The 13,754-nt window shown below is 38.8% G+C and overlaps 1 protein-coding gene across 1 annotated transcript in view; it reads left to right on the top strand.

The window, feature by feature from the left end:
• The window catches only part of LOC6042359 (lamin Dm0), a 32,699-nt gene that overhangs the window by 17,504 nt on the left and 1,441 nt on the right, over positions 1-13,754 (top strand). Inside the window, exons 2-4 of the mRNA XM_001851435.2 lie at positions 6,073-6,985; positions 7,049-7,270; positions 7,347-7,451. Coding sequence (XP_001851487.1) covers positions 6,073-6,985; positions 7,049-7,270; positions 7,347-7,451 — 1,240 coding nt within the window. The remainder of the gene's footprint in view (positions 1-6,072; positions 6,986-7,048; positions 7,271-7,346; positions 7,452-13,754) is intronic.

Raw genomic sequence — 13,754 nt, 5'->3', positions numbered from 1 at the left:
TTTATGTTTAGACAGTTGCTATCGTAACGATTAAAGTAATCTTTTTTTTCTAGCAGTCTGCCACTCAAACCTCATGAGATGCCTCAGCTTGAAAAATAGTTTCTTCCTCTTCCACTATGCAAGAGCACACTCATCTCACCACACCTCGACGCACGAGACCCCGCCGGAGAAAGGGCGACCTAAAAATAAATCCAAACCCGGCAATTATGGCCTAAACCTCGCGGTGGTGGTGATGCTGAATTGCAAACTCTCAACAACTGCCCCGGTGGGGGTCACTGAATCTGGGTGAGCCGAGTTGAGATTGAAATATTGCACGCCAACCAAATTGGATTTCTGTCCGCGGGGTCTCAAGCTTGACTTTTCGGAGGCACAATTGTCCAAAACTTTCCCCCTACTCGACACAATGCAATTCATGTGATTAAATTGAACAAGTTTCGACTCTCCCACATTAAAAGCGCGCGATTTTACGACTTTCTGACGAGGGGTTCGAGCCACCCACACGAAAATCAAACTGACGAATCGAACTCGAAGCGTGCAGGGAAGTTGTTCCCGTATACACGTGCAACATTCCCAACTGCAGCACCGCTCGTTCATGACCCTCGTTTGAGTTGAATTCCCCCCTCGCGGAGTTCAACCAGCATAATGGCGTTATGTACAACTTTAAAACACGCCGTTAAGTAAATAAGTCAGAACACGAGCGCGCGACTTAGCTTGAATCAACGTTGTTGGTTGATTGAAAAGCGCGCGCTTTGGATGTGAGATGCTAGTGTGAGTGCGAAAATCTTGATTTATGAGATGGTAGGGTTCCCAAAGCATCGACTCGTCGAATCGTATTTTGGTGATTGTTGTCGACCGCAGTCATTGAATCAACAGGCGAAAGCGTCACTTGTTATTAATTCCAAATGACGACAGCTCGCGACGATGATGTCACACGCATGGACAAACGGGCGCTTTCTACGAAATCGATTCGTTGCCGGGAATCACACGTGGTGGCGACTTGACAGGAAGTATTAGAAAAGAAAAAAAAATCATGTGTAGAATAGTGGAAGTCTAAGATGCCCGTTTACATATCATTACTCCTCGAAAGGCATGTCGACGAGAATTTTCTTTTGGACGGTGGACGACCCAGAAAAGTGTAATGTTTGCTCTGGGTTTTACTTTTCACGATTTTAAAATTTATATTTTTTGATTTGTCAGAATGTCAAAAAGAATCATTTTTGCATCATTAGTTTTTCCATACAAGTTTCCATACAATTTTGCAGGCTGGTCATAACTAGCTGTACCCGGCTCTGTCAGAACGCGGGAGAGGGACACGCCCCATCCTCCCTAGTACCGTGATGGTCTTACAAAAAAAGCTACGAAACTATATGAGAATCTGTATCTTGAGATGAGATTTTCTGATCGGTTTGGTGTCTTCGGCAAAGTTGTGGATTAAAATAAAACTACCCAGTAAAAAATAATGATAATTGTAATAACCTGTTTCCTTATTTCACTATTTTCACAAAAAAAAATGTATTCGCAAAAGCTTTTATTTATTTATTTTTTCGATATGTTTTATGTGGACTCAAAAAGACTTCTTTTGAGCCATATCTGGTTGTTGTAATGTCTTGAAAAAAAAAATATATCGCATTAGCAATCGGAAATTTTAACACATCTGGAGTTTTTTTTTAAAAAGGTCAAATTTTCATTTTTTGATTTTTTGGTGTTTTTGAACACCCCTGACTCAAGGCGGTTCTAAAAACACCCAAAAAGTAAAAATTGAAAATTTGGTTTACAAGACCTTTTAAAAAAACTCCAGATTTATAATTTTTCTTTTAAATTTCATTAAGGTAAAAGCCTCCTCTGAACACTATTTTTTTAAAGCGTCGAAAATTTCCTACAATTTTCTCTCTGATACTAGACATTGAAAATTGGACAACTACCTGGTTTCACCTAGTTGAACTCGAATCGAAAGAAATGAGTTTAGCTTGTAATTTCCAAATGACGATATCTCGGAAACCATTGGTTCGATTTTCAATGTTTTAGCATAGCATATCATAGCATTGGTGTCTACCCGTAGCTGCGACTTCGTTATTGACCAGGACCCCCAAACATTGCTCCTTGGTCCACAGATGAAAAGTAGGAACCAATCATCACCCCTTCGCAATTTTCAAAGGTCCCTATCGTGCTGATCAACACCGACGCCGGCCACGACCAGTGGTAAGACACGGGGAAGTGGATGGGAATGTTAGCCGATGCTTGAGTGATGGAACCGCTAAATCGGCTGAGTCTCCGACAAAGTATCACATGAATTTTGAGGGGTTAGTAAGATGGGTATGAGGTCGGGATTCACTGTGGTAGGTGATGCGACCATAAGCAATTTGTTTATCGGTTGAAATTTAAAAAAATCTTAGGCTGCCGGCTGCGGAAAGATAGCTATCAAGGGATTTAAATATAGTATTAATTCGACCGCAATTCTCCAGAAATTCTTCGTCGGCGTGCCTTCCGATCAACGGTGATGTAGGAAGGGCTTCATTTATAACAATGATTTTATATCATAAGCCTTAAAACATATTCGACGGCGTGCCTTCCGATCATCGAAGATATAGAAAGGACTTACTCCAGCAATACGACTTGCTAGTCTGAAAAAAATAGGTACGTTTTTATAGAAAACTATTAAAAGAGAACAACACAAAAAAACTCATCGGTCAACGACCGAGCGCGAAAAAAAAACAATAAAAAAAAGAAGAAGGTAAAAAAACAGAACTGCGAAAATTAAATACTCTCCAAAAAGAAGTATTTTCGAAAAATACGTTATTTTATGAAAATTTCATTATTTTCCAAAAAACTCTAAAAAAGTGACAAAGCATAAAATTTTTCGCTGCGTTTGATATTCATACTACAAATAATGAAAATTTTAGTATTTTCGAAAAAAGGCACGGTAAAATTTGAAAATTTTAGTTTTTAAACAATAATAACTCTAATAGGGGAGCTGGGAGTAAGACGGCCAGGCGGGGTAAGACTGCCATCCCACTGTTTTACTAAGCATACTAATAAATATTACTAAAATGTTTAGCAATACTGTTCCTCATGCTAAATAATGCATATGGAGTCACCTATTGTTTGAAAAAGTATAAAAAAAGCTCAAAATAAACAAATATTTTTTCAACTTGAAACTGGATGTAATTTTTATGATTTTTCAACTTTAGCATTATTGTTAGGTAACAATATGTAATCCTTTCTTTGAATATTTTTTCATGTTAAATTGATGTTTTCCCCACGATTATGTCCCTCGAAAAAGTTTTAAAAATACGGTGAGCTATTTGCAAAAAAAAATGTTTTATAAAATAAGTAATTTGGGGGCAAGACGGCCACGCGTAATTTGTAAATTTTATTTGAAAAAGGTTAAATTTTTGAAGGATTTTTGACTGTCAAGACATATTTAAGACATATGTGACATATTTTCGATAAAACTATCAATTTTTAATCAAAATGATGTTAACTGCCGGTTCGCCGGTTATAGCAAAATTTATTGAATAGTATGAAATCCTTTCAGACTTTTAATAAAAGTCGCTTATTTAATATTGTTTACAGAATTTTGAATTATAATCGAAACACACAAATCAGTAAATTTGCATTAAATTGGGTAAAAGTTCATAGTTTTTTCAAGAAATGTGGGTCGCAATAATATGAAATTCACAAAGCCAAAGTATAACATTTGTTAAACAGCATTTTTCTTCACATTTAAAACTTGTATTTCATAGATATTTCGATTTTAATTTTTTTTTTAATTGCTGAAAAGTATTGAAAATTGTTTTTAAACCAACTAATTAATGTCATTTCTATAATGGACTATTAGTAGAATGTATCTGATTTAAGATCAAAATAACCTGTAGTGTTAATTTTAAAAGACTTCCCCCTTAAGGTGGCCGTCTTACCCCCATCTCCCCGTAAAGTGAAATCGCATACAAAATTTCGCTTCGTTTGATACTTATCTGGCAAATATAGAATATTGTAGTATTTTCGAAAAAATATGGTTTTACAGTCCACACCCGATTATTCGAAGCCTTCGGAAATTCACTTCGGATAATCGAATCACGAAAAAAATATTTTTCTCGACGTCTTATTTGAGATCGTCGGGCTGAAGTAGTGCGGCAGTGCGTGGCCGAATGGTTACGCTGTCCGCTTTGTAAGCGGATGATTCTGGGTTCGATTCCCATCTGCTGCAACCTTCCATCGGATGAGGAAGTAAAATGTCGGTCCCGGCCTTGGTTGCTAGGCCGTTAAGTCATTCCAGGTGTGGGAGTCGTCTCCATGCCATAAGTACAAACAACACACCAAACCAAGCCTACTCCGGTGGAATCGCTGGCGGCGGTTGGACTCGCAATCCAAAGGTCGTCAGTTCAAACACTGGGGTGGAAGGTTCCTTGGAGTAAAAAGAGGTTTGGGTGCTCTCCCCATTCAAGCCTTCGGACTCCTAGGTTCGAGCAGAAACTTGCAATAGAGACCACAAAAGACCCGGGGGTCGTTAATGTGGATGGTTTGTTTTGTTGTTGGGCTGAAGTATGACCCTTAAACTACGTAAAAATTCGGATTTGATGTTTAAAACAAGAAATAGAAAAAAACGATTTTTTTCGTGATTCGATTATCCGAAGTCCGGATAATCGAAAATTCGGTTAATTGAGGCTTCGGATAATCGAGTCTGAACTGTATGTAAAAATTGTAGCATTTAAAAAAAATATAAAAAAGTGAAAAAACTACAAAGTTTCGCTTCGTTTGATACCAATACTGCAAATTATGGATATTTGAGTATTTTCAAAAAATACGTTATTTTGTGAACAATTTTAAGAATTTCTAATTTAAAACTTACAATATTTTCAAAAAATATATTTTTAGTGAATGCATTGACAAGTTTAACATGATATACAGTAATTGTTAGCTAACTGGGCTGAACGAAAAATAACGAGGGGACTACCGATGCATAATATTTTTTTGATGAAATATAAAAATAAAAGTTACTTATATTCAATTACAATGATTACTTTTCATATTTCTCTAATTGTGACTTGAAGTTACATAATAGTTTTTTTTTATTTGTTGAACATGATTTTTGCATCCATTAACCCCTCGGTGATTTCGGTTTGTTTTGGTTTTTTGACGTTTGTCTGCTTTTTAACTGGGCTACGGCCCAGTTAAACAACGCCCAGTTACCGAACGACTACTGTAGTTGAATTAAGTCGATTTTAGAAAGATTTTAAAAATGTGGTATGAGATTATCGCCGATAGAATTATCGCAATAACGGTAACTATAACGATAGGTTATCGTTATGAAGCCTCGATAACTTTATCCTTATCAACCTTGGTAAAGTAATACTTCTCGATACAGTCCAGACTCGATCATCCGAAGCCTTGATTATCCGAAGTTTCGATTATCCGAAGGTTTGTCCCATTTGGACAATAGAATCAAAAAAACCTTGCTTTTAACATAAAATTTGAGTTCTGCAACTCCATTTTAGTCAAAATTTAATGATTGATGATTGCCTTTTATATTGAAAAATGCATTTTTCATCTTGAATTTAAAAATTCTAAATCACTTTTGAGTTGTTTTAGGTGTCAAACTTAAGCTTGACAACCAAAATAAGACAATAAAAAAAATGTTGTGATTCGATTATCCGATGTTTTGATTATCCGAAGTGAAATTTTTCCAAGGCCTTCGGATAATCGAGTCTGGACTGGAGATTGACACTTAACTTGTAGGCAAATAACATTGAAGTGAGGATGCAACACTATAAATTTGAATGACTCGTAAAGAAAAATGTACTTTATGCAACAAGTTGCATAAACTAGTGAATGAAGCCCAAAATTTCAAGAGGGCTTACAAAAAGTATCAGATTTGAAAATTTAAACATAAATTGTTTCAAGAAATGAGTAGACACCCTGCCAATAAATATGCAAGAAATATTTACTCAAACAGACTAAAATTATAACGATGATCCAATCTCTCCCCTTCGCCGAACTTTCAAAAGCCAACCGATCCGTTATGCAAATTCAACTAATTTTTCCCATTTGTTTATTTTCCTTGTCAATTCTCAGACTGGACCGCAAAACGAAGGAAGCCGCCGACAGCGAGCGCAACGCCCGTGCCCAGGAATCCCGCGCCAACGAGCTGGCCGGCAAGTACAACACAGTCCTGTCGGAGCGCAAAAAGGCCCAGGACGAACTTAAAGAACTCGAGAAGGAAGTGGCCCGGCTAAAGAAACAGCTCGAAACCCTGCGCAAGAATCTCGAAGAGGAAACGCTGGCCCGCGTCGATCTGGAAAACACAGTCCAAAGCCTGCGCGAGGAGCTCACCTTCAAGGACCAGGTCCACCAGCAGGAACTCACCGAGACCAAGTCCCGCCGGCAGGTCGAAATCAGCGAAATCGACGGCATCCTCTCCGAACAGTACGAGGCGAAGCTGCAGCAAACACTGCAGGATCTGCGCGACCAGTACGATGGCCAGCTGCGCGCGAATCGCGAAGAAATCTCCGATCTGTACGAGTCGCGACTACGCGATCTGGAGCTGCAGTTGAACGCCGAACGGCAACGCCATGCCGCCGAGAAGAGCAAACTCCAGGACGAAATCGAACGTCTCCGGAAGGAGATTTCGCTGCAACTGCAAGAGTACCAAGACCTCATGGACATTAAAATCACGCTGGACATGGAAATTGCCGCGTACGACAAGCTGCTCTCGTCCGAGGAGGTGCGGCTGAACATCACCCCGGGCAGTCAGACCACGATCTTCCAGACGTCCACAACGAGCTCGTCAAGCGCCGGTCGCTCGTCGGCACTGCGCCGCGGAACGCCGACCCGGGCCGGAGCCAAGCGCAAGCGTACCGTCCTCGAGGAGTCGGACGAACGCAGCGTGTCGGACTACTCGGTCACTTCCTCGGCCAAGGGAGACATCGAGATCTCCGAAGTGGACTCGGAGGGCAAGTTCGTCAAGCTGCACAACAAGTCGGCCAAGGTGAGTCACGTGAGCTGCGACTTTTGAGCAGAATGAACTCTAATCCGTAATTCTCCATTTCAGGAAGTGCAAATTGGGGGCTGGACCGTGGTCCGCAAGGTCGGAACGAACGAAACCGTGTTCAAGTTCCACCGGACGCTGAAGATTGACGGGGGAGCGTTTGTGACGGTTTGGTCGTCGGATTTGGGCCACACGCACGAACCCCCGAGCACGATCGTGATGAAGGGCCAGAAGTGGTTCTGCGGTGACAACATGACCACGCAGCTGCTGAACGTGGAGGGAGAGGTGAGATTCAACGCTGTCATTTGAATAGTGGAGTGGAATGATAACGATGTCCCATTGTCTTTCTCATCCTTTTTAGGAAGTTGCAGCGTCGGAACGTGTCAAGCGTACTGTGTCCACTGCCGCGTCCCGCCACCGAGAGTTCCTCGGTTCTTACAGCGGAGAGGAGCTGTATCACCAGCAGGTAGGCTCAGTGTGATGAATAATAGTTTTTAAGTTTAATTTGATGGTGTCCACGTGGTTTATGGATGACCCCGTTACGAATGTACGCATAATTGTCCCATCAAGTATTTCCTGTCAAGAATTCATTATTTTTAAAAGGCATTGTGGCTTGTTAACCTGCTGTAAAGCAAGAGGACAACAGCTAACGGTGTCAGGGATGCCATATGATTTTTTAAAATGTCTGTGAAAAAGTCTGTGTATGTCTGTGCCTTTGTCTGAAATTCAAATAAATCAATTTATAGTCATGGAAATCTATCAAAAATTGTATTTTTAAGTGAAGACTAACGAAATAAGTTTCGATTGATATTTTTACAAAATAACAATTTATTGAAGTTTTTTAAAAGTCTGTGCACCTCAAAAAATGTCTGACACGAGCTCAAATATCTGTGAAACACAGACAAATCTGTGTATCTGGCATCCCTGAACGGTGTCCAAAAATATGGTCCTGAATAACACATTTTTTTATTATTTTGCCTTTTCACACCAAAGATTGAATTGCAGGAAATAGCCGTTAGATCATCGGCAGTGTTGCCAATTTCTTTAAAAAAAATTATTTCAGTTGAAAATATTACATTACAGAAGCTGTAATAAACGCCAAAGCTTCTGAGAGTTTGGGAACTCCGACTCCACAGCCTTGATGAAACAATTCAAAAATCTGTACCTTATTAACGGATTTTCTGATCGATTTGATGTTGTAGGCATTGCTTAGAACTCCTTAGAAAAAAAAGCTAATCTTTAAAGAAAATTTGTAATCTGCGCAAAAAAACACTTTTTAAAATTCTCTTTTTTGGCTTTTTTTGAAATGACAAAAATGAAATCTATGGCACAAATAGGTTCAAAATTAATTTGGCGTTGCCAATTTTTCGCAAAAACATGGTTTTCAAAAACTTTGAAAAAAGGGGGGAAAATCATATTTACTTCAATTTTGTCTGTAGAATAACATTTGCAATCCAAAAGTACCGCTTTCAAGTAAAAGCAACAAAAATTCTCGTCTTTTTATTAGGTCCTATAAACATATGAAAGACAATAGCTTATTGGACATTAAAAAAAACTTTTTTATTCCTGTAGAAGTCATGGTCACACTTGACCTTGCATAAACATATTTTTTCATCCAAATCAAAAATTCATCCAAATCAAAAATGCAAAACCGTTGCCTGTAGTCTCAGAGAGTTGCTCTGTGAGAAATTTCTTTTTTGGTGAAACGTTATGTTCTTTTCAAAAATGTTGCAACTTTTTTTAAATTTGTGCCCCAGCAATTAAAAAAAAATGTATGTTAAACGTAGAAAATAACAAGCCTTAGTTTCATCATTTTAATATGTTTTAACCCATTTTACACCAGTTCAATTGTTAAGCAATAATAAGTTTTCAAAATATCTAAGTATTGAGCATGAGCATAAGCATGAGAGACCACCCAGGTTGTCCTTCTCCGTTGCTGAACAGAACCGTAATATCCTTTCAGCACTACTGATCATAGGCTTCGACTATCAAGTGGTATTTCCCTTATCAACAGCATATATGAATGCGCTGAAAAGATAAAACACCATGATTATTCCAGAACAAGATCAGTTGCGAATAGGTAACAGTCATTGGCCACCAACGGCGCCCGCCATGTCAGTTTGTAGATCTCGATTTTAAGGGACGGGAATGTTAGTTAGCGCAGATTGCTACTAGGGCAGCTGATTTACTCTGTGCTTACACCCCACAAGCGCCAGGAACCTGAAAATTGGTTAGTAGGATAGGGTGTTTGGTCAGGATTCATCATAGAAGATGATGATGCGACCCAAAATCATAGTGTTTGATGAAAGGTATTATATTTTATTCTCAAGGCAAACAATCGGTTGCTGCGGATGAGACATTTCCCCTTTAACTGTTGTTAAATTTTTAATGAAATGGTTTTATCTTAGACAGCCGGCTGTGGAAAGGTAAAACCAAATAATATTTATTTATAAAATGAGGTGTTAAACGCAATGCTGCAATGATAGCGTAGTCTGATTTTTAATTATATAATCATTTAGTTCATGAATTTGTTACGGAATAAAAGCGACGAACTCAATCATCAAGTGCCTTCCGATCTTCTTTCTGTTAGCTAAATAAGGTATTGATTTTGGTTGCCTCTCGAGCTACGATGCTATGGAGAGGGCTTAACACACAAACAACCGACATCGAGCCCTCCGAGCTACGGAGCTATGGGAAGGTCTTTTCAACACAAAAAGACTCGCGCACCACGCGCTCCCTTTGCCAATTATGCACTGATGACGCTGCATTTTCAGAGGGTAATCTTCTCCTCGCAGCGCACAATTCACGACAAAAATGCGAAACAAAAGGCACACACAAAAAAAAAATCACTTTTCACTCCGAATATTTTTTTACGACCACGCGCTCCCTTTGCCAATTATGCACCAGTTTTCAAAATATCTAAGTATTGAAGACATTTATTCACGTTAAAAAAATCTTTTTGCTGTAGTGTAAACCGGAATTAAAAAAAAAACTAACTTAATCCACCTATGTGGATGGTGCCTTCCTCACTTTTTACCAACATTTGGTGATACTATGGGTTTGAACACAAATTCTATATGTATACAAAATTTCGACGGTTTTGTTCGCGAATCAATTCAACACGGAACGTCCGATCGAGGTGTTCTTTGTTGCGTTGGGTACGTATGGTAAGTTCGTGAGTGCCAAAAAGTTACAACTTTGGCCACTCTGGAACCGATTCCGGAAAATTTGCAGATTGTATGGGAAAGGATAAAATCAAGTTTTGATCACAGGAGGCTGAATAAGCAAAAAAGTCAAAAACGTCAACAAACGAAAAAAGGCAGAACGAACTTTGTCATGTAAGGTTTGTTTCTCAATAAAGAAATACACAAATGTCACTTAAGCGGTCATAACTTGAGACTGAGCGTTGTCAGATCTTCAATGTTTTGGACTCATTAGAAAGGTCTTTTGATTACCTTACCAACGATCGATCGGAAGATGGATCCGGACATAGTTTACATACATTTAAGTGAGATCCGGCATCAAAAAAGTACATAAATATCACTTAAGTGGTCATAACTTGAGACAGGGTTGCCAGATCTTCAATATATTGGACTCATTGGAAAGGTATTTAGATGACCTATCCAACGATGGGTTAGATGATGGATCCGGACATAGTTTACATACATTTAAGTGAGATCCGGCATCAAAAAAGTACATAAATATCACTTAAGTGGTCATAACTTGAGACAGGGTTGCCAGATCTTCAATGTATTGGACTCATTGGAAAGGTCTTTCGATTACCTATCTAACGATGGATTGGATAATGGATCCGGACATAGTTTACATACATTTAAGTGAGATCCGGCATCAAAAAAGTACATAAATATCACTTAAGTGGTCATAACTTGAGACAGGGTTGCCAGATCTTCAATGTATTGGACTCATTGGAAAGGTATTTTGATGACCTATCTAACGATGGGCTGGATGATGGATCCGGACATAGTTTACATACATTTAAGTGAGATCCGGCATCAAAAAAGTACATAAATATCACTTAAATGGTCATAACTTGAGACAGGGTTGCCAGATCTTCAATGTATTGGACTCATTGGAAAGGTCTTTCGATTACCTACCTAACGATGGATTGAATAATGGATCCGGACATAGTTTACATACATTTAAGTGAGATCCGGCATCAAAAAAGTACATAAATATCACTTAAGTGGTCATAACTTGAGACAGGGTTGCCAGATCTTCAATGTATTGGACTCATTGGAAAGTTCTTTCAATTACTTAACCAACGATGGGTTGGATGATGGATCCGGACATAGTTTACATACATTTAAGTGAGATCCGGCATCAAAAAAGTACATAAATATCACTTAAGTGGTCATAACTTGAGACAGGGTTGCCAGATCTTCAATGTATTAGACTCATTGGAAAGGTCTTTCAATTACTTAACCAACGATGGGTTGGATAACGGAACTGGACATAGTTTACATGCATTTAAGTGAGATCCGGCATCAAAAAAGTACATAAATATCACTTAAGTGGTCATAACTTGAGACAGGGTTGCCAGATCTTCAATGTATTGGACTCATTGGAAAGGTATTTTGATGACCTACCCAACGATGGGTTGGATGATGGATCCGGACATAGTTTACATACATTTAAGTGAGATCCGGCATAAAAAAGTACATAAATATCACTTAAGTGGTCATAACTTGAGACAGGGTTGCCAGATCTTCAATGTATTGGACTCATTGAAAAGGTCTTTCAATTACTTAACCAACGATGGGTTGGATAACGGAACTGGACATAGTTTACATACATTTAAGTGAGATCCGGCATCAAAAAAGTACATAAATATCACTTAAGTGGTCATAACATGAGACAGGGTTGCCAGATCTTCAATATATTGGACTCATTGGAAAGGTCTTTCGATTACCTATCCAACGATGGGTTAGATGATGGATCCGGACATAGTTTACATACATTTAAGTGAGATCTGGCATCAAAAAAGTACATAAATATCACTTAAGTGGTCATAACTTGAGACAGGGTTGCCAGATCTTCAATGTATTGGACTCATTGGAAAGGTCTTTCGATTACCTACCTTACGATGGATTGGATAATGGATCCGGACATAGTTTACATACATTTAAGTGAGATCTGGCATCAAAAAAGTACATAAATATCACTTAAGTGGTCATAACTTGAGACAGGGTTGCCAGATCTTCAATGTATTGGACTCATTGGAAAGGTCTTTCAATTACTTAACCAACGATGGGTTGGATAACGGAACTGGACATAGTTTACATACATTTAAGTGAGATCCGGCATCTAAAAAGTACATAAATATCACTTAAGTGGTCATAACTTGAGACAGGGTTGCCAGATCTTCAATGTATTGGACTCATTGGAAAGGTATTTTGATGACCTACCCAATGATGGTTTGGATGATGGATCCGGACATAGTTCACATACATTTAAGTGAGATCCGGCATCAAAAAAGTACATAAATATCACTTAAGTGGTCATAACTTGAGACAGGGTTGCCAGATCTTCAATGTATTGGACTCATTGGAAAGGTCTTTCGATTACCTACCTAACAATGGATTGGATAATGGATCCGGACATAGTTTACATAAATTTAAGTGAGATCCGGCATCAAAAAAGTACATAAATATCACTTAAGTGGTCATAACTTGAGACAGGGTTGCCAGATCTTCAATGTATTGGACTCATTGGAAAGGTATTTTGATGACCTATCCAACGATGGGTTGGATGATGGATCCGGACATAGTTTACATACATTTAAGTGAGATCCGACATCAAAAAAGTACATAAATATCACTTAAGTGATTATAACTTGAGACAGGATTGCCAGATCATCAATGTATTGGTTTCATTGGAAAGGTCTTTTGATTACCAATCCAACGATGGGTTGAATAATGGATCCGGACATAGTTTACCTGCATTTAAGTGAGATCCGGCATCAAAAAAGTACATAAATATCACTTAAGTGATCATAACTTGAGACAGGGTTGCCAGAACTTCAATGTTTTGGACTCATTGGAAAGGTCTTTTGATAACCTAACCAACGATGGGTCGGGTGATGGGTCTGGATATAGTTTACATGCATTTATGAGAGATCCGATTCGCAACTCTGACACTTTTTTATATATAACTTTTGAACTACTTATCGGATCATCAAACAATTCAATAGTGCAGTATGAGGCACCAAACCGGATCGAATGCAACTTATTTGACTCAAATCGGATCAGCCAGTGCCGAGAAAACTTGGCAAGAATTTTGAGCACCAAGGGGAATACGCACACACATACACACACACACACAGACATTTGTTCAGTTTTCGATTCTGAGTCGATAGGTATACATGAATATGGGTCTACGAGCTGTTTTTCAAAAGTTCATTTTTCGAGCAGGATTATAGCCTTACCTCAGTGAGGAAGGCAAAATTAAACGAGCCGGAACATGCCAAATATTATAAACAATGCATTTTAAATTATTTTCATTAGGGACCATCCACAAACCACGTGGACATTTTTTTGTAAATCCCATCCCGGTCAGCCACTTTCGCACCGAATCCGATGACGATGTTTTCACAAAAATGGGTGGCAACTTTTCCCATCGTTCAAATTCTTCCTTCTCGCTCACGTCCACAGGGAGGGTAGCGAACTGGTTTCCAGACGAATTTTGAGCGTCCTTGCTCAAACTGCCTGGCTTTGCAGGTAGCGCTTCGGCATTCTTTAGCTTCTTCAAA

The sequence above is a fragment of the Culex quinquefasciatus genome, chromosome 2 (assembly GCF_015732765.1).
Source record: "Culex quinquefasciatus strain JHB chromosome 2, VPISU_Cqui_1.0_pri_paternal, whole genome shotgun sequence".
In the NCBI taxonomy this organism is placed as follows: Eukaryota; Metazoa; Arthropoda; class Insecta; order Diptera; family Culicidae; genus Culex; species Culex quinquefasciatus.
The sequence above is the reverse complement of the archived record's forward strand: the minus strand, read 5'-3'. Positions and strand labels throughout refer to the sequence as shown.